The following is a 22,035-nucleotide window of genomic DNA, read 5'->3' on the forward strand; positions in this document are numbered from 1 at the left end:
AAGTGACTCATGCATTATTGCCCTGGAAGCACTCTCAGCAGTCATCACATAAAACATCTGCGAAACAGCCTTTTTTTTTTTGCAAACACAACTCATTTATAACACATTATTCATTATTCCGTCCTAATCTCAAATACTATTTTTTTCAGTCCCGCCTGTCAACACAGTCAGTTTTTGCATTTTTTTCCTGCTATCTGCTTTGTCCTTCACCCCACACAAACATTAACACTGAGTACTGTCGCTAGCGGATGTAAGCACTGGAAGCTTTTAACGCCCACATTGTCTCTGACAGAAGAAGAGCCATGTGAAAGCCAACAATATAATGACATACTAATGTCTGTCTACCAGACTAGCAAGTTTCAAAAAAAAAAAAAAAAAAAAAAAAAGGCGCTCTTGCTTGTGACTATTTTTTCACTCTAAAAACAGCCTGAGCAGTGACTGAATTATTTAATCTTCTACCAAACGATACCAAGAAACACTGTGAGGAAATCACTTGATGTTCTCACACGATGCCAGGGTGAAGATAAACAGGGAGGCATTTCTCTGCATATTTTAAGAGGGGTGGGAATTTCAGTATTTAAAAAAAATAATAATAATAATTACTCACTGGTCTTTCATGCTCCAAGATAGAGGACTTCCCAGGCTCGTACTCAAAAATACTCTTGGGCTCTGCGCGGTACTTTCGCGTGTCCACTTTTCGGTCTGGAGGACCCCATTCATTGCTGGTGTGAGAGAAACAAACACATGCTTTTTCAGAAAAAAACGCTTGAGATAACTGACATTAAAATAAAGATTATTAAAAATATTACAGCATATCAATATATCATCAATATTAGTTAATATTGAGAAAGTTCGCACTTACGCGTCTGTCAAGTCCCTCTCGCGATCACTGTCTCTCGCCCTCAGTTGGAGAAGGGATGGCATGGGTGGAGGTGGTGGGGGTACAGGGGATGGTGAAAGCTCCCGAGGTCCAAGATGCCCTTCATTGTTATCCGAGGGGCTCTTGGACAGAGGCCTGTACGTATGTGTCCGAGGGGCAGGGTGGGCCATGGTGGTGCTGGATGACAGGCTGTAGTTATCTGGCAAGGACAGGATGGAGGAGAGAGTGGAGGCAGAAGCAATGAGGCCAGTAAGCCAGAAAGGAAGGTTGGGAAGAAGTTATTGATTTTTAGGAAATACAACTTGTGTTACACAGGAGCAGGTCTCACCATTGTTTACGAGAGCATATGAAGCATTGTATGTGTCGGAATAGTCGTCATCTGTAGAGGAAATGTACAAAACAGTTGATTGGGAACACGTGTAAGCACACTTTGTTGTACACAGGGTACAAGTTTGTCCTCAAAGATAGCACTTTTAACCAGCCTGGAAATGAACAGTTACACAAGTGATTTTCTTTTCAGCTACAAGTATATTAAAAGCACCAAAGCAACATGATCCACTTTCCCAGAACTCTTTCTGAACTTTAAAGATGAAAGATGACTGAAATTCTGACTAAAACGAATCAAGGTTGCAGGATGGGGAAAGCATACTACTGCCTGTGCTTCCAGTAAAATCAAAAAAATAAAATGCATCAAGACCATAATGAGCCTTTGGATGAGTTCTCAGCGCACACACCCGTGAAATAGTCTGTGTATCTGAGAGTGCATGAGTTTTTTGTGTGTGCTCTTGTAGCAGAAGGCTGAGCAGTTTAGAACAAACAAGCCTTGTACTGATTCTGTGATTCTGTCAAGCCCACAAAATTAGAGCAGATTTCCCAGGATGGCTCTGTGTCTATTAGAGGTTTCTCTCCATTCCTCCTCCTCTCCAGGCTGTTGCTCGCAATCTAACGAGCTCTGGCTCTGGGATCATCTGGGTCTTTTGGTTTAATGAGAACTGGCATGCAAACACACACACACACACAAAATATGCACACGCATACAAACAGCATGCATACATGACCAATTCTGCATGAAATGTCTAATAATCTAGTCGTTGCACATCATTTCAGCACGCTACAGCAGAGGCCTTACCTGCTTTGTGAACTTTGTGAATCTGTTTGAACATAGTTTTGTACCAGTCTTTGGGCCTATCCACCGTCTGCAGACAAAGAAATAACCAGAGTTATGTGCCGTTAAATGTAACACAAATGTGAAGGCTGAATTTAGAAACTATAAACGGACTCACAACATGTTATTGGACATTCTAGAGCTGAAAAAACACAGTAAGCCTGTTGAAGCATTTATACTTCACACAGGGATAATATAACTAATATAAATAATTTAACTAATATAAACAGACTAATACTAATATAACTATAACTAATATAAAGAATAAAACCAAGACTGCGTCTTATCCGAGAGAAATATTTGTATTTGCCAATAAGGTTATTCTGTCATGGCCACTTGTGTGTTGTCGTTTTCTGTTGATTAAACAAACAAACCCGTTAAATTAAGTAAGCACTAATTATGAAACCCGGGCCAACGTTTAGTTGGTGCATCCCTACATCAAATATCAGGCTAGTGTCTGACCACTGGCTAAAGTTGCTTTATTCACACAACTCCTGCTCTGTATGGCTGCTTTTCACATATAGTGTGTTTGTAACTTGTATAACTGTTTTTCACTTGACATTTGTTAAAAGGTTAAGATAGTCTTTTGTTTAGACAGCTTTTAGACAGAAATTTTGATAATATTCAGTAACCATACAAGTCTCACCAAGAACTTACACTGAATATTCATATGAAAAGAAACACAAGAGCTGTGAAAAAACAGATTTTTAGAATATTTGGCAGTGATAGTGTTTAAATATGTGGATAATATGTGGAACCTCTGTTTGTGTCTGCATATTCCTCAGAGACCTTTAGGACATTTTTTGGTTATATCAACTATTATATTGTCATTTTTGCAAGCAAACAAAATGGCTAAAATTACTAAATTTTAGCATTTTGTGCCTATAACACCTTATAAAATCATTTCATAGGTTTAATTTCATGAGAATAACCTTCAACAGATATACACAAAACTCAAATTATGCATGATACATTATTATTACATGACATCATTACTTAGCAATGGGCTAAAATGATCCGTTATTAGCATATGGCCTGTATTTACCACTCCTTTTTTATGCTTTTCTCAGTGTGATTAAGTGTGAACAGGACAAACGATACTGTAGCATGGGCAACTACTTTTGTAATATTCTAAAATCAGGCACTTGCTGCAGCCCTTAGTAGGGCTGTGGGGTCCTTCTTTCTAACTATGACTTTGAGATCTTAAAGTGAGCAATTAAAAAAACATGATGTTTATGTAAGGTCAGAATATTTAAATGCATAGTTTAAATAGCCACAAATGACACACTATCACTTACCTGAATGACTACTATGTCAGTTTGTTTTGGTATGACTATCAGTGCGTATGTTCGAGTCAAGCTGCCTCAGCAGGTTCAGTTTTGAACCACAAAGGTGTCGAATCCTTGTTGGTACAAAGTGGGGGCTCTGCTTGCTGTGGCTGGAGAATCAAGGAGAGACCCTGGTATGTGTGCCTTTGTGTAAACAGTATAGATCTAACAGACACTTAAAAAAAGACCCATCAAATGGCAGAGAGACTTAATCCTCTCTTTATTCAGTAGCACTAAACAATGTGCCTGGATTCCGGTCAGAGAGGAGGCAGTTTGGCTCCACAGAGAAAGAGCATGTGACTGTGCACGCAGCACTGGCACAGCCAAGAGACGCGCCAATTACCACTTCACTCTCCACGGTTACCAAACAGAGTGGCCACAAAAATGTTTGCCCGCTTAAAACAAGGAGCATCTGTTTTTCTTCTCTCCTGCTTTCGTCTCTTTTCAACTCTTTTCGTTTATTGCTCGTCTCTTATTCTCCCCATTTCTCTTTCTCTCATTTTGTAGCTCAGCGAGCATTCCTTTAAATGCTGCTCTTCAACCAACCAATAACTGAGTGAAGTGTTAATACACGGAAAGCCTTAACAGAGATAACACACAGGGACACGCTCCTTGACAAGTAATCAGCAAGGACCTTGTAGTACCAAAGCAAAGACCTTGTTTGAGCTCATCTTCATGACTAGCACACAGAAGGAAGCGAAACTGAGATAGTGAGAGCGGGAGAGAGTCTTTGAACATGGGGTCAAAAGCTGCTGACAGCTTCAAGTAATTCCTTGCTTAAAAAAACCTGTTCACACAAGGAGGCAGGAGAAAATGGCTTCAAAGAAACTCCTCTGCTTTACTACAGCATCTACGAGAGCAGGTCTACTGTACGAGTTCTCTCACCGTGCGGATGGCGATAGGAATGCCTGACTCATCAACTGGGCCGATGCCTTCGTAGTGGGGGGCTTTAACGACCGACACCTTCTTTTCTTCTTCTGAGAAACGGGCAATGGGCACAGTGCTGCTGATGCTGGTGTGCCCTGACATCACAGACTCTCTGGTGACTGTTTCACTGCCCTCTGGATCCAAGAAGGAAGCAGAGAAAGAGGAGACAGACGTGTTAGTAATACAGGTCCTCCACAAGCTCCAGTTAAATGTTTGTAATGGATAGACTGCTACAGATATAGATTATATATGAATCCTGAGACATAGATACATACACCTTACTTGGCATCTTAACGTTTACAGTTACACTGTAAAGATCCTTTTACATTTACAATGATGTAAGCAATGATGTAACGTTTGTTCCTCTGTGAGAGGTTTCAGTTCAATTATCTGACTGAACTTAGGTTCTATTTTCTGCATGTGCTTGTGTAGTCTTAAGTCTAATGTCTTTCAATCTTTTTAGGCATGTCATATATCACCACAGATCAGTGACTCACCTGAACTCCTGCTCTGTCTCTGAAGCCCCGTGTGGAGTGAGACAGGAGGTGGAGGATATGACGGGGGAGACAGCGGCCTATGTGGATGGCTAGTACTTCCATTCATTGCGTGAGAAAGAACCTGGCCCTAGGAGCGACCCAAAACCCAGAAACAGGGAGTGTAAGAAAATCACCAACAGCAGACAAAACCTACACTACTTACAGTTGTAAAGCTCTATAACATTGGCTTAACATAATATATATATTTTTTAAAAATTGTGGAAACAAAAGGATTAGCCGCCAGATAACACTTCATGATAACCATTGCTAAGGATGGATACTAGTGGACTAAAAATCATAAGAGTTGGGAACCTGGACAGTGACGTCTCTGTCGGTGTGTAGTTTTATTGTCACTTGCTGTTTACATTTGTTGTTTGGTTTGGTGCAGGCCCTCAAAATACTGCATATGTTTATGAAAAGATTGTGTTTTAGGTAAATATTCAAGGAACCAATATAAGACCAAGGCTAAAGGACACCTTGTGCATACATGTGAGACACCTGCACAGTTGAATAAACAGCAGCATTTAATCCCCCGGGAGTGAAAACAGGCAGGTTAATCATTACCGAAATGCTAATGCAGTTTTGCAATAAACACATAACAGAAGTTTATAAAATGTTGCTTGTGTTGGTGACATCATAATGTAACAGCTACTAAATCTAAGTTATAACTTCATTAACACTAAAACAAATCATTGTTTGTTTCTAGTAAATTAACCGCTTAGTAAAGATTAATTAACAATCAATTTGTGGTTTATTAGCAATGGCTATTACAAAGTCTTACCATCCAACATTAGTCATCACATTGTTCCAATCAGAGCGGGTAAAAGAACCAGTTCTGATTAAGAGTGGATGGACATGTGAACATACAGTGAACGTGATTCACAGTAAGTTGTGAATCTGAAGTGACTAAAACATAAAGACAGTTAGTGGGGGGAAGGGTCACTCACTGAAACACGTCACAGTGTACATAAAATACATGAAAAAAGAAAAAAACAAAAGACTAAAACAGAGACAGTAAGCCCATTCACATTCACACACATCTCATTATTTAGTTAACAAACATCTGACATAAACAAGATAGTGGACATGATATATTTACAATGGGATGCTCTTCCCATTCAATATGCCACAGGAAGAAGTTACATTAACTGAAAAAGAATAAAAAGCCTGTACAGTGCTGTGAAAACCATTTACCCCCTTCCTGATTTCATAGTTTTGTTATTCCCCAAATTTCTCCCTCTTAAATGATTCAGATCATAAAACAAATTTTGACATTAGAAAAAGATAACCCATGTAAAAGCAATGCAGTTTTTAAATGATGATTTAATTTACTAAGAGAAAAAAAAATGGCATCCATGGGAGAGTTCCAACGAGCAAACCACTGCTGACCGAAAAGAACAGAGCGACTGTCTCACATTTACCAGAAAACATCTTGATGATCCCCAAGACTTGGATACAAAAGACAACCAACAAACCAAACCAAACCAAAAGGTAAAGTCTGGACTTTAATCTCATTGAGACTTTCTGGCATGACCTTATACGGGTTGTTCATGCTGGAAACCCCGCAAAGCTGCTAAACTGAAATAATTCTTCAAGATTCCTTCATAGCGATCTGACACAGATCATTGACAGTTATACTTGCTGCTGTGGGTGGCATAGTTATATTTTCTGAAACGTGTGAGAACTAAGCAAAGATCTATGAACTCATGAAGGGCGAATACTTTTTCACAGCACTGCATTTCAGTTTTAAAGTTTGCCTGTTCACACCAAAGATTCATGGTGAAGCAAGAGGGAGGTACTACAGAGCCAGAGCACCATCATCTTCGACTCAGATAACCCAAAGAAAGACTGACTAAAAAATGAATTGCTTTTTTAAGTGTGCTTGGCATATAATGCTATTATGTTGTCATATGAATAGTATAAAATTATGTAAAAAACACACACACACACACACACACACACACACACACACACAATTATTTTTATACATAGGTTCAAGTGAGATTGCCTGCCTGTAGTACCCTAATCTACTTACACAGAGAATACTAATTAAAGCTACTTATTAGAATATGATTTTTTAATAAACTGAATAAAGAAAGGCCAATATGATATTTTAGTCATAGTGGTCATATAGCAGAAAGATAAAGTATTATTTATAAAGCGCCAATGTGCCTCAATGTGTTTCATGCTGTAAGGTAGGGACCCTACAATAATAGAGAAAACCCCAATATCAGACAACCCCCCTATGACCAAAAACTTTGTAACAGTGGGAAGGAAAAACTCCCTTTTAACAGGAAGAAACAACAAAAATGACTAATTAACTTCTCATGGTAACATTGTATATCTCATTGAAAAAAAAGGTTTGAAGAATTCTGTATTTAGAGTACTTTTGCAAACACTTGTTATCCACATAGTGATTAGCAGTGTAGTTACATGCATTTACAAAGCACTGCATGCTCTCCCCAAAGGCAAAAATTAGATTAAAATACTAAGAAACAAGTTTACCAAAATGAAATCTACTGCTTTCAATATCATACTTGCATAACTGCAAACACAGCATACACATGTATGTTCTCCTAGCATAACATAGAGAAACAATAAAGTAGAATATGTCTATTTGCAGTGTAATATAATGAGATGAATGGTCACATAATTACAGTCCAAACACATGCTGCAGTGCTAAAAAAAAAAAGAAAGAAGAAAAACAGCAGGAGTTCAGTCTTTTTAGATGCTAATAACCCATAGCTAATGGCTTCCAGCAGTGTACTGCACCTTCACCTTAGAAAAATCACTCCATTGCATCATGAATTTTTGATATGAACTGGCCTTAAGAAACACGATGGCAAAAACGACAAAAGGAGAAATATAGACACGCATAGACATGTTTGAATGAGTACAGACAATAACATAATAAGGGAACGAAGAGGGCTGGATTTAATTTCAGTATCTGACAGGTAGGGTGTAGATAACAGTTAGTGAAAGTTAAAAATTGGTAGTGATCACACACTTTGTAGAGTTCTGATTCAGCCATCAAAATGAGTGGAGGGAGCGTGGGAACCAACTGTTCTTGGTAATGATGTATGTTATAGATGTGACTTGGATAATTACATTAGTGAAAGTGGCTGCTTCAGCAGTGGAGGCCACAGAGGTTGTTAGCACATCATCACGGCCAGCAGTGGGCGTGTAGGTAGAGACATGGCTCAGAGTGGGCGATGGCGTGGGTGAGGCGACAGGCGAGTCCAGGCTACAGATCTGCAGCTCGTCCAGCAGACCGACCGTGGATGTCGAGTAGTGGCTGAGAGCTGACACGGTAACGGGGGAAGCCGAGGGCGAGGCACAGCTCACACTGCTGACTGCGCCGTGGCTTGGCCCGCTGGCCGCACCAGCTGTGCCACCAGCTCCACTTGGGACATACGGAGTGGGTGATAGTGCCTTGGGCATTAGACCTGACAGGTAGTCAAGTGACTCTGAGCTGTGGTAGCGATAGGGGGAGTGCCGTGCTGTGGGGTCAGGCGAGGGAGGCCCCTGAGGTTGGAATAAAAGGTAATTCATTGGAAAAGGAGGAAAGGAGGAGAGTGCTTAGTGATATAATTTATTAGACATGGCGTCAAAAGGGATGTGTAAAAATAACATGTGACAACAGGTGAATTACTGTTGTGAAACCACACTGTGTCATAAAGCTGCAGCACCCTCTTCTGAACGCATTAATGCTGGAAACTGAAGATGTTTTGTTAATTCACACTTTACAGAAAAAGCACCAGATTACATGGTAATTAACTGTGGTGTACAACATATTATACACTTGGTTAAAATGCAGTACAAGTTCACACAAATGTAGAATCACTGTTTGGTTCAGTGGAAGGTATTATCAAGAACAAGAATGAACTAAAGGGCAACACACACAAGTAGGAGACATGCATTAAAACCCCTACGGTATATCTGCTTTAACAGAATGCCACAGTCAGACTCAACATATAAGAAAAGAAGCTAGTTTAGAATTTGGGCCATCACTGTAATAGTAGCTTGACTACTTCTGTTATTTCTGGGGACCTACTGCAACCAAGTGACATGATGGCAGTTGGTGTGTTACCCTTTAATCAGTCTTGATGTCACCAAGACATAAACCCAGTGTCTGGATTAAAGTGACCTTTAAATGAACACAACTGTGTATTTTGCTCTGCTGTACCGGTCTGTAGTCAGTTATGTACCAACAGTTTCGCAGGAGAAGGCCTTGGTGGAATTGCAGGAGGAGGCTTCGTCATCTCCACCTGGGATGGAGCTGGAGCTGCCATTTGATCTGAGACCTCGAGTTCCACTTTGGAGTTTGTCTTAGATGAAGCAGGATTTTTTTTATTCTCTTTGTCCAAGCGGACAGAAATCGAAGCTGTCTGTGTCACGGGTTGAGATAGGATGGGACTTCTTTGTGGAGGTGAGGAAGTGGGTGGAGGGGACCCTGTGGTTTGGGTCTTATGTTGGGGATCAACACAAGAATTGAGGTGTGCAGGAGGGTCAGGGATGGTGACAGGAGTTAGTGTAAGGGAAGACACCTTACGTTCTTTTGTATTAGCATTGCTTGTGTCATTCGAGACAACGGACTCATTCAGCTGCTGGACTGTGTTTGCACTGGTTTCTGAGTATGAGTAGGATGATGTGCTTCTTACAGTGTAGGACTCTTTCAAGACTGCTTGCTCATTTTTAGTGATTGTTAGCATTCCAGGACTCAAATCATTAGCCAGGCCAATAAGGGAACTGTAATTTTGAGGATTAGTGCCTGCAGGCGAGAAGTGAAAACTCTCTTTTCTGGGGGGTGGCAATGGCAATGGACTGATATCCTTGTTAGCCAATTAGAAAGTAGCAACCAATGTAAGTTCAAACAGCAAAAAAGAAAAACAAAACAGAAAAAAAAAATCATCAGCACAAAGCATGAGATCAGAAAGTTTAAAAGACTTGTTTCAGAATACAGCAACAATATATGTATATTATCCAAATTCCTAATGACGTTAAAAATAACTTTTTTCCCCACTCAGACACTCAAAAGCCAACAGAAGCACATCACATCATGAAATTACACTTGTAATTAAATTTTAAATAGCAACAACAGAAATAAATGCGTGAGTGTCTGTCAGTGTACTGTGAATGATGTTTCACCTGTGAGGGGGACTTTTTGTCCTGCAGATTGGGTCTGACGCTGCGAAAGCCTTTGGCAGCAAGCGATGAGCTGCTAGCATCTCCGTTTTTAAGGCCGTCTGTTGCGCTGTGTGACCGCCAAGAATCTGAAGATAAATTTAGTAATTTTACCATTACTAATGTTTTCTGACCAAGTTTGCTGGGATCATGTGGGATGTTTTACAGCAGTGTTAGGATTGTCCACCAGAAATCACCAAAAGCATCAGGCACTTACCCAAGTCCGATGAGTGAGAATCACTCCCTGGGGAAAAAAGGACACAGCAATAATAAGCAACATGGCTGAGTGTTCCTTACATTCATCTCTGCAACAAACTCCAATATACACCTACTGTGCAAACATTTTTAAAAAGCTCTTAAACATCAAGATACAATTCACACCTAATTACCAAGAACTGCTTCTACTGCATTTTTAACAGCTAATGATTTTCCCCCCTGCATGCTACAACGTGTCTGTGGGTTCCCTCTTGAGGTTGCTTTCCCGTCAGCTTAAAGGATAGAGACAGAAAACTCATTCTTGAAGCAATTTTCACGCTTCACGCTGTAACAGGAGCATCATCTAAAGCAAACGTTAAAATCCACTATGAGCCACTTCAAGAAAGGCAAGTTGGAGCTTTAGGAAAATATGTGAGATAACCTAAAAATGTCTTTGAGTGAACTTGAAATTATCTAAAAGGAAATCAAAGAAATCGAGACTCTATAGAGACAGTTATCAAACTGTAATATCAAAATCTATGCCAAAATGATTTTTTTCTGCATTTCAAACTCCTGGCATAAAAAAATATCAGCATTTGCTTCAGTGACTGAACTTGCTTCCTATGACTAAAAATACAATCAAATAACTGTAATCTAATTTAACACTGAACTCACAAACAATAGTACTCTGTGGTGAATCTAGTGTAACAGTAATTTCATTAACGATGCCATTTTCTGTACACAGAGTATCTGAGGATAATTTAGCTTAGGTCAAGGAAACAGTGTAATGCCTAACCAAAAAAAGAAACATATATTAAAAAAACCCTTTAAAAACATTAAGGTAATATACACATAGACAGGGAGAAGACATTGTGGGATGTGAGAACATAATATCACTTCTACAAAGAAGAAGCAAAAGAATAACAGCACATAGATACAAATATGACGAATGAGTGAAGGAAGCAAAAGAAGGAAATGAACAAAAGGAAATGAAAGAATTACACAATGAACTGATTAGGAAAAAATAGCATCCCACAATCCAAACATTGCTTAAGCATACCGAGGCAGCCACAGCCTATTTCAAAGTATTTCAAATGTGTTCAAGCCATAACAGGATTTTCAACAACAACAAGCCACTTAGATGTACCTCATGTCCTTGACCGATAGTTTGGCTCAGCCAACACTTGCAGCGGCCTTTTATTTGGGTTATTTTGGGAAATAGTTATGTTCATTTGTATGTTTGTGAGTGTTAGTACCTGTGGCTAGATTTGGTGAGCTCTGGACCCTCTTCATGGGAGAGAGCATGAGTGACAAGGCCACACATTTGCGAGCATATCCTCCGCTATCTGAGAAATCACAGCCAGGCAGATGATCATAGAAGCAAAAGCTGAAGCATACATGCACATGCTTGTGCGCATACTGCCATAAACAAATGCATTCAGCCGGAAAGATAATAATTACAGTAACAATATTGCAAACAAAGGCAGATTTGGAGGCAAAGCACATGCATTTCAAGTAGCTGATTTTTACTGGCACTCAATAGAAAATTAGGAAAAAGCTGTGCAAACACGAGAACTGCAAAAGTGAACAAATCAAAGTCAATATGATTTACTGCATTAGCTTCCACTAACCTAAATATTTACAAGAGATAAAGTGAGACATTAGTTGTTTTTAAATCAACGTGATTCTGAACTGGGTTATTACCAAAAAATAAATTTAAAAAAATCCCAAACTAATGATTTTATGATCATGACATGACGACAGGCAGAAATGTAAAACATGCTCTTTCTTGTTATATTTCTCCCATTTTTCTCATAGATGAATACATTTTACACTTATAACCTGAAGTCTTATATAAGACACTGTTTTGTAGTAAAAGTTTCATGTATGCTCATCACCGTCATGGCTGATAAACCCACATGACAAAATTATTTTAACTTTTCCAAACAAAAGCAAGACATGGATCGGACAGGTGGATGGGGGACTTCCCAACGATCCTGTAAACGCTGCACTCTGTACTTGTTTTTGGATATATACTGTACCTGTATTCATATTGAAGAGCACTTCTTACTGATCGGCAGCAGGGGCACACACTTTCCTAAAAAACAAAACAAAATACAAAGTATTTTAGAAAGAGATTTAAACTGTTTGAATAGAGTTTCAAATCCAAGACCTCAAATAGATCTTCTTGAGGGTAAAACCTCAAAAGCAGATTTTGGAGATTCCGGTGTTAAAACACAAAACTGTAGCGAGGTACCTGCTTTACTGCAACCAAGCATATGACTGTGATTAGTTTTTAGTGTGCTCACTAATTTGGCTTTTTTTCCATTCTGAGAAATGATGGCAGGCTGGGTGCATGATAGTATTTTGTAAACATGGAATAGATCATTTTTCACTGAGAAACAGCAATAAATGATTTCTAAAAAACTATATAAACTATATAAACTATTGGATATACGAGTGACAGGAAAAGGACACAAATCAAAGGCAAAGAATCATTACAACTGACAAGCAAACAGCACACCTGTTTTACAAAGAAACAAGACTCACATCGCTAACACTGCCTGATTCTGTTTAACTCTGTTTTTTTATCTTTCTATTCTTAGAGCTGAGGAGAGAAATGCACAGATGTTTGGGCTATATGCCCCATAGCTGTATGTTGCCAGTTTGTTAAAAAGGATGAAACAGATTATATTCACCAACAAAACACATGTATCACCAGACATTTGTTTCAACACTGTGACAGCTTAGGGCCTCTTTGCACGCATGTGAGGTCCTGATAATTACAGCTGTCATTTACTGGTGCTTATTTGGGGGACGGTATGCAATTGTATTCTGACATAAATGTGTAAACTGCCTTAGCAGTTGTCCCCAGTAATGAGTGGCACGAGATGGATGACCCAGCATTTTAGTACATACTGTATTAGACCATACTCACAACTCCAGTCTTAACAAGGAGATAAATACAAAACAGTTTTAATGACAGACTAAGTTTGAAGTAACTAAGAAACATTTATTGCTGCTAACTATACAAGTAACTACAGCACCAGCCTCTCAGAACCATTTCATTTACAACTAAGTAGTTTATGTACACATAACAAACAAAAGACAAAAAACATGCAGCTACAACCATTAACTTGTAATACAAAACATAGTGAAACACATCTACCATCACAGGGACTTTATTTTCCTGTCAGCAGATTCTATTTGATTGCTTGTAATGGTTTTAAGAAATGCACAAGGTGTGATGAAACTGTCTTGGGCCCCAGTCACACAGAGCTTAAACTCATTTGGGGCTAAAGACCATCAGGAAACTACCCGCCATGAGGGAAAAATCTATAATCCCTGATCGGTTAGCAGACAGTTGCTAGCATCTGCTGTGAAATCAATTGATGCAGGCGTAGAGACTGGAGACCCCTGGTAACCACTAGTCATTAGGGAAAAGTGTGTCGTGGGAGCCTGTTGACAGTCGATTTGGTTGCAGGGGTATACAGTGCTGCACGACAAACCTTCTTGTGATTGCTTTGGTTCCCAATTGAAGACACAGAATCTTCTACAAATAGTAACAAACTACTTGCTAAGCAATAGTAAAACTAAGAAGTGTGATGCAAACGGGGGATGGAGACTACTTTCCTTCATAGTAAATGTTTTGAAACGTGTTGGTTGCAGCAGTTATGAACAACTTTTACTATGAAGGCAAACATTCTTTGTTTCCAGATTGTGTTGGACTTTGAAAAGTTTCTCAGCTTGGAGAGTAGACGGCGAGTGTTTGTAGATGAGGGGCATCTGTGCAACAACCTCTTTTCAACTGATTTTTATCAGGCATCAGCCAGATGCCTCCAGCCAACACTGGGGGAATAGACTACAGCAAGAGGTTGCCAGGGGGTTGCCAAATGGCCCAAGCCAGTGTGACTGAGGCCTTACCTGATTTGGCCAGTCACCCAATAAGGTTGTCCTTTTAGATCACCCTTTTGGCCTGATAATGCTCCTCACTTGACTGTAAGGAGCATCATCATTGATGAGAACAGCGATGCAGAAGCAGTTTTCAGCTGCATCATATCCTCGACCCCAAGGCTGAGACCGTCAGCTGTACTATAACTGTGTTTTCTAGCCACACAAACACAACCTTCACTCACCACCTGGACTAGGTGCCAATCTTTGCTGCCTGCAACTTCAACCACTTTCCAAAATTCAAAATCAAGCTGAAGGGTAGTCACTTTGACAATGGGGGAGATTCAGCATGCACTGCAGAGGCACAAGTGCAAAAGGATAAAATGTAGCAGGTACACAGTGAGCTCAAAATGCTCGAGAGGTGTGTAACAAGTTGAGGTGGGCCAAATATAAATCAGGTAAGGGTTTTTATTTTGGCCATAGATCTTTATTATCATAACTTATAGATATTTTGCCCTGGCTTTGAGATTTTGAGTGCTGAATCTTTTATCACTTACAGTTACACAATATTATTTTTACTACACTTTCCTCTGCTCAGCCCTGTGTCCATCTGCTTCAGAGCAGGGTAGACCCACAGTAAAGCAGTTATATAAGCAAACTCACCCTGAGATGGAACGAAACAAGAGTACATTAAATAGATAAATTAAATTACAAGAGGTATCCTGCTTATCACCCAATAAGAGATGGGATCAGCATGTTTTTATCATGAAGTAACGTTTACTGACAAATTCTTTTTTAATCTGTATTCTTCTTGACATAACCTTCAAGCACCATGTCTTTGATTAGTTTATCCATATTCACTGCTTCATTCTTCCAAACACAGCTAATTTTGGTTGGCAAATAAAATCCTAATATTTGTGGGAGTGCATGAAGACAACATGGGATACTTTCTGTCCCTCAAGACCTAATCCTCACCCTCATACCCTGTGTCCTCATAAATCTTGCTCTCAGAAACAAACACGCACACATACACACACACACACGCACACGCGCGCAGGCACCCAGGGGTAAATCATGGGTCTGGCGTCGCAGGCTGTCGGCGTCCAAATGATGGTCAGATTATAAACAGCATCATGTTTCTTGGGGACAGATCAGCGGCGACACAGCAGCTGTGGCCGTGGTGTAATATTAAGGCTACACACTGGAAGTAAAACGCTCCGGGCTCAACACCTCAGTTCAACTCTGCCTGCTTGTCAATATAGAGCTTTTTAAAGCTTTTAAATACAATCTAGCAACCCCGTCTAAAGCCTGGGATAGACCATTAGTAGCTCTTTAGCATGTGCCTCACTCTATTTGAAAGAAAGTTTCCAAAATAATCCTGCAAATACTCCCCTAAAATGCTTACTGTGTTGCTTGAAAAGGAAGCCTGGAAATAAATGCAGACAGACCAAACATCTGATACTCTGTCAGCTCTCAAAACCTTAAATAAATACTCAATAATAAAGAAGAGGACTTTGTTTTCCAGCAAGATGCTTTGGATTCTTGTACTACTTTTTAAAGTTGGTATGTCAAGTTTCTTTCGAGACATTTTTTTTTTTTTTTTTTACTTTGCTGTGGTTTTTCCACCGACTGTAATTTAGACATCGGTTGGCCACTCTGGAGACCAGTGTGTATATAATTACTGAGTGTAATAGCTGTGGGACAGCAAATATACAACTCAGAGCTAGAAGCTGCAGAAAGCTGTGATGTCCAGTATCGGGGCCATCAAGTCTCGTTAGTCTGCCATGTGGCCCTCTGAGACCTACCTGGTTTACATTATTGGACTAATAGGGCTTAAACTTTATAAACTTTATTTATAGACAAGAGACTGTTACTGTAAGAGGAAGTTTGTGTTGTTTTGTGTCAGTACTAGAAAAACATTTTTGCTAATCTGAGTTTCTCACCATGAGCCGTTTTCTTAATTTTCCTTCCCTTCATCACATGGTAAGCTTAAACAGGAAGACTTTTAATATTGTTGACTTAATCAATCACGTGTTGACACAAATGTCCTTCTGAAAACAACTGATAAGTTTGAGTACATGTATGGGAAATTCCATGTGTAATCTGAGCGCTGTTTTAATTATCTCATAAAATCCGAGCGGAGACAGCACAACAAAGCTGGACCACCAAAGACCGGAAGGAACAAGTGTCTTTGCCAGTATTAACAAAAACAAAACAACAACAGTCACTTAGCTAGGATGCTGTGAAAAATAAAGATATGCCCTCAAAAAGTGTTCGACAGGATACCATTAGTCACTGACTGCTTTGACATAAACAAAACAAGAGTCTTAAGAATAAACATGCCACCATCTTTTAGGGGGAGTACTTAAAGAGCTGAGAGAAGCACTTTTCAATATCATGTGCCTGCTAAACGGACCTTATACAACTGATGGTGTTTTCTTATAAGCTATAACTGCATTGAAAAAAAATAATTATAAAAACAATACTTTGCTGTTCAAGATTATGCAGAAGAGTGTGTATGGGGGAAAATCACCAGGTGAGAGTGAATGGTCATTAGTGATGAGGGGACATCAGCCTCAAAGGTTCTGGTACTGAAGTGGTCACTCACTAAGATGCACTCACAGATTAAAATTTGTAGCAAATCTGTTAAAAGTGTTGCATATGACCCTGAATGTCCCACTGGAGGAACATCTGAGACCAAAACAAACAGTTGCACTGACCACACCTTTGTGTTTCATATACAACCAGAAACTCTGTGTGCACACAGTCCTGCAAAACACAAAGCCAGCCTGCTTCAATGGCAGCTTTAATTACATTTACATCAACATAAAGGCCAAAGTTAAACCAATGTAAACTCTGGCTGACTGAAACTGTACCTACTCTTTAAATGATCAATTGGTCTTGAGGAAAAAATATGTAAATCAATGCACTAAGACCACTGTATATGATAGCTTTATTGGACTATGAGTAATCAATACATTTAATAGGTAGCATTTGCAGTATATTAAATCTCTGTATTTTACACAGAACTGAGAACAACAGACTCAGAGCTGCCCGGATTCATCATCCGTATGATGTCAGAAAAACAGAACAGCTATATATCAACTTTATGTCCAGCTTGGTTTGGCTGTTGCTGCTTACTTGAAGGTGAGGCTGGGCATGCCTCTCCATATAAAGTGACTTTGATATTTTGGGCCTCTGTTTTGACAAACTATAACCGCAGCAATGTCTTCTTTGACTTCTTGTCTGTTTACAGTTGAGATTTGTGCACATAAGTTGCGTAAATCAAACAAACCAATTTTATTGTTACTCTTTATTTTCTGGGGAGACCAGCTGATGTGCCCGACTGCACTCTAAGGGTGGGGAAAATGTTTGATACAACAGAGCATTGAAATATTTTGCATGGCAATATTGTATCAATACAGGGGCACCAAATATCAAAAACTATAAATGATAACTCATCCCAAGATGAGCAAACTTATATTAAATCAGTTCACCTGAAAAAAACAAAACAAAACAAAAACAAACACTGGACACACTTAGCTTGACAAAGTTGCCCTTTTAATTTAGAACAAGTTAACGGCGCAGTCACACAAGTAAAATATGACAGCGGCCTCCGTACGTCACCAAAAGTCAGAGGCAGCCTGGTGATTGTATTGAATTTTCCCCACGTTCTGCCACATAACCCGTGGTGACTACCCAGAACTTGAGGGCGTTGTACACTCACAACCACTCTGATCTGATTTTAATGCAAAAAAATAATAGATGTGAGACAAGTTTGTCAATATCTTTCTTATCCAATAAGATACTGACAAAGTATAACTTTCTGAACATACTTCGCAGTTGAAAAAAGGTGATGAATCACAGTTTATGTTATTGCAATACTCAGCATATTGCAAAATGTTAAAACAGCTTTATCAATGTTCAAAATGCTTGTTACAAGCTTCAGTGAGAAAAAGAAGAAGCAAAAAACAAAAAATACTGAAGCAGAAATATTAATGGACACGAGTTGGAATGTGTGCTCTGCGTATTACCTGTAGGGATGCTACACAGTAACAGCCAGGCCAGTGCATTTTACGCAGATACAACAACAGCAAACAGAGAAATCTGGAAAACCTATCTAGGAGGAATCAGAGAAAACAAACTCCTTTTTTAAACAGGGAAACAGAAGGTCCCGGGAGATTCAACATAAATCTCAGTCAAGACATGACCAGAATGAAACCAAACCGACGGGGACAACAACCCCTCCAAAAAAGGCAGGATTTAGCATTGCTTCATTCCTTAATTACTGAAACTGAGCCAAATTTTTTGCTTTTTTTTCTTCAGTGTTGCATTTTTGTGGTAAAAATGTGGGGAGTGTGGGATTGTGGTAAAAGAAACGAAAGAATCAAAACAGTAAAAAGAATTGCCCACTGTGCTTTAAATGGACACTGTAGCCACGTTAGCCCAACAAATGTTAATAAAAGTAAACATTGAAATAGTTTATAAGCCTTTTAATAAAGCTGCAGAGGAAGCGTTAAGAGCTTGTAACCTTTTCCTTTTTCAAATAATGAAGAACATAAAAAAAAAAAACAAGTTTTTGTCTATGCTTAATTTAAAACTCCAAGTATCTTGGCATCATTTAGCCACACAAATGTCCTAACAAAGTAATGAAAAATATAACCTCCCATAATGGTGGCAACAAAGTCAGATTTAAATATTACATTCAGAAAGCGATGAGTAATCCATGTCACGGTGATTTTAAGCACTTTAACACAGAGGCATGTGTCAAAATCTCTGCTGAGCAGCGGTGTTAAAAATCCTTTAATGGCCACATCACAATGATTCCTGGTAATATGCCGGTCATTTCCCATTCATATGATTGAGGTGCTATTGTTTCAGCATGCTGCCTTTCCTACATACCTTAAGAAACTTCTGACCTGCAATTCACTTTAGAAAAGCGGATTACTCGAACCATGAAACAGTTTAGGCCCCGCACTCCAGCCTGTTAGAAGTATGTTAAATACCCGTCCATACCACTAAATCTGAATAAATGGTCTTTAATGATTCCTTTAAAAAAACGAAACCTTTCTAAAGTACAAAATGAACAGCTTCAATCCTCAAGCAGAACACAGTTTAAGCCTCTCACAAAAGCTCTAAAGTATTTGTTGTTAGATGCAGGAATGTTTTGTCGGTGCCATGTTACTGTTCTACCAGCACATTACTGCCAGTAGTTGAACAACAACCACTTGCAACAAAGTCTCTGTTATCAGCCTTGTTTGCTCAACCTTGCCACTCATTAGCGGACCCCCCTCCCCTCTGGCTGTAAGAATGGACAGGGGAGGTCAACACACTGACCCTGCGTGCCCACTCACTGCCCATACGGCAAACAACAGAGAGTGTGTTCTCCAGATTGCATCACAACGACGCTAACGAGCACAACCATTGGCCCGAGAGCACTAATGCAATTATGTAACACAATCCCTGGTACTTTGAGTCGGGGATATGGGAGAAAAAGAATGAATTGGATGTGACACTTGGTGGGTTTGTTATCTCAGTCTTCCTATACAGAATTTATGATGTGCTCTGTGTGTAAGGAGAGAGCAATTTAAAAATAAAAAATAAAAAAGTGCATAGAAATCTAATAAAATCAAGAGATGAAGAGAAAACCTTCCTATTGTGTTGTGTTTAGTGAAGGAAGTGCAAAATAACTGGCATCCTACTGAAAATGGAAAATTATATTAGTTGCATTATGTAAGCTCTGTGCCAAAAGCTGCCCGAGGACACATCTGAGCAGCCCCGCTCAACAATACATTTAGAGCTGCCACAGTTTCATGCCGGCTCCTTAAGAATAAGCACAACACACACAAAGATATCTAACAAAAGCTTGAAAACTATTATTCAGACTGCAGCCCACACAACAAGCTAATATAGGCAGAGCTACGAGAAGAAATGAGAGGACAGTGTGACATTAGGCTAAATGTCAAAGCAATTTCAAAGATGAAGCTTGAGCGTTTCCTGACTTGTCATTTTGACGTAATGTAATAGTCAAGCTCCAGCTTTCTGAGTGAAGGAAGAACAACTGTTGTTCAGCTTGGAATCTGAAACATTTTGAGTTTAAAATATGATGTTTGAACTACAAATACCATCAGCCGATGAAAACTATTCATTACAACTTGGTGTGGACTTCATAAAAGCAATATTTTCCTTTGTGCTTGCAGAGGATGCAGAAGTTAGTTTTTCCACATGCTACGAGTAAACACGCCCATCTCGAGGGCGACAAAGTGTGACGAGGTAAAGAAATGTATCCTGAAAATATGCAAACACGTCAGAGAGATGACAACAAAAAGAAATTCCAAATTACAATATGTAAAACAAAGTGTTTACGTCTAAGACTTTGTTAAGACAAACAGTTCAAAAATATATTTTTTGATTTGAGACAGGAGGTACGCTGAAGCGGCAGGGCTATCTGTTGTGCCCAAGATTAAATTCCCCATGCATAGTCTGGATTCCCCAGGTACCAGTGTTAAGTGTCGAGCATGAAGACAAGAGGAACTTGATTAGAGGAGGCGCTATATTTAATGTCATTAGCCGTGACCTTTTAACCTCGAAGCTGGTCAAGAACATTAGAAAAAACTTTTTCCTATTTCCAGGATTCTAGATATTTGCATGAGAGCCTCAAATAAGAGCCTTGCATTCGCTTTGATTCAGTAAAATAAAAAAATTTTCAGCTTTAGAACAAACAACCAGTAATCAGGAATGCGGAAAAGAAGGGCTGAAACAACAGTCCGGGTAAGCTCATAATCATTTATCTAACCAAAAAACCTTTACAAAAGTATCGCTGACCTCTGCAATCAGTTTTAATGAGGCTGGAATGACGCATATGAATGAAGAAAAAAAAAAAAAAAAAAAAAAAGAAGAGGTTGCCCTGTGACGTTTGCAGGGAACGCACAAAGTGAATGTGTATGTGAGATCCGGAAGAAAACAAATCCAGCCGCCCGTGATACAAACCGAGGCTGGGAACCACCCCTTACTGTGTACCCAAGGGGTCAAGGTGACATTCCACAACACCTCTGAGATTGGCCTAATGGAGGAATTGGTGCATGGCTTTTGTTGAATAGGAAATAAGAAACCATGAAAAAAGGCTGTAACAAGAGACTGAAGTATGTAAAAGGGCCCGAAGAGGGAAAGGATTCTGGGGCAAAAGTTAAGAGGTTACGGAGTTCTTATAAATATATTTACAAACAAACAAATACACAAAAATCTGATAAAGTCATGCTCAGGAAGTTAACGCTCACAACTGTAATCTAAGCTTTTTTTGTGATCCTATTTCTTAGGTGACCGCGGTCAAAACCGCTGTTTTTATTTGACACCATTTCCTCTGTCCACTGTCACAAAAGACAAAAATTCTACTCTTGGGCTATAATTTTTGGTTTTGGCAGCACAGATAAATACTATTCCCTTTGGGTGTTTGGGCTGTAAAAGCTATTCGGATCTCTTTTAATTTAAATCTTTTTAAAGCATCTGTGTTCATAACAAGTAAATATAGACACATGACAACCGAGTAGACAGCGCTGCAATATCTGCGTGCCTTGAAGAGGGTCTTTGAAGAAAGCAATATAAGATATTAGGACAGGTTAAATCCAAAATATCCACACTCGGATTTAAATTTGTTTTAATAAAAATGGTTTTCCTGTGAACGCCAACGAAATGCAATCCTGCCCCACTGCAGACAACAGAGTGCAGGTGCAATGGTCCATCAAGTAAAGTAAATGTAACTCTTACCGTCATAAACCCAAAAGACTGGAGAAGTGCTAAGAAGAGTCACGTATGGCGTTGTGACTTAAAGTCCCCCTGTGCCTTCCACTTTCTCTCCTCTGCTCAGGACAAGTATCTCCTCCCGCTCAAGCTTTAGTCCCAAGATCCCCGTTCAATGCCTGGGAAGCACAG

At 39.4% G+C, this 22,035-nt stretch overlaps 1 protein-coding gene across 15 annotated transcripts in view; it reads right to left on the reverse strand.

Annotated features, from left to right (window-relative positions):
* The window catches only part of sorbs2a (sorbin and SH3 domain containing 2a), a 64,210-nt gene that overhangs the window by 22,540 nt on the left and 19,635 nt on the right, over window positions 1–22,035 (reverse strand). For 10 of the 15 annotated variants that reach the window (XM_086295271.1, XM_086295269.1, XM_086295276.1 and 7 more), the window contains 13 exons: window positions 21,871–22,022; window positions 12,258–12,313; window positions 11,472–11,561; window positions 10,238–10,264; window positions 9,985–10,109; window positions 9,045–9,668; window positions 7,945–8,361; window positions 4,798–4,924; window positions 4,259–4,434; window positions 2,010–2,076; window positions 1,209–1,259; window positions 863–1,079; window positions 608–722 (listed from right to left, as the gene is read on the reverse strand). In XM_086295271.1, the coding sequence (XP_086151397.1) occupies window positions 608–722; window positions 863–1,079; window positions 1,209–1,259; window positions 2,010–2,076; window positions 4,259–4,434; window positions 4,798–4,924; window positions 7,945–8,361; window positions 9,045–9,668; window positions 9,985–10,109; window positions 10,238–10,264; window positions 11,472–11,561; window positions 12,258–12,267 (2,046 nt within the window). In that variant the 5' untranslated portion in view covers window positions 12,268–12,313; window positions 21,871–22,022. The remainder of the gene's footprint in view (window positions 1–607; window positions 723–862; window positions 1,080–1,208; window positions 1,260–2,009; window positions 2,077–4,258; window positions 4,435–4,797; window positions 4,925–7,944; window positions 8,362–9,044; window positions 9,669–9,984; window positions 10,110–10,237; window positions 10,265–11,471; window positions 11,562–12,257; window positions 12,314–21,870; window positions 22,023–22,035) is intronic. The other 5 variants (XM_086295281.1, XM_086295280.1, XM_086295273.1 and 2 more) reach the window with 4 other exon arrangements.

The sequence above is a fragment of the Aulonocara sp. 'chitande type north' Nkhata Bay genome, linkage group LG6 (genome assembly GCF_057382095.1).
Source record: "Aulonocara sp. 'chitande type north' Nkhata Bay isolate Kocher_YH1m ecotype deep benthic linkage group LG6, A_spYH_male_GT1.1, whole genome shotgun sequence".
Lineage (NCBI taxonomy): Eukaryota > Metazoa > Chordata > Actinopteri > Cichliformes > Cichlidae > Aulonocara > Aulonocara sp. 'chitande type north' Nkhata Bay.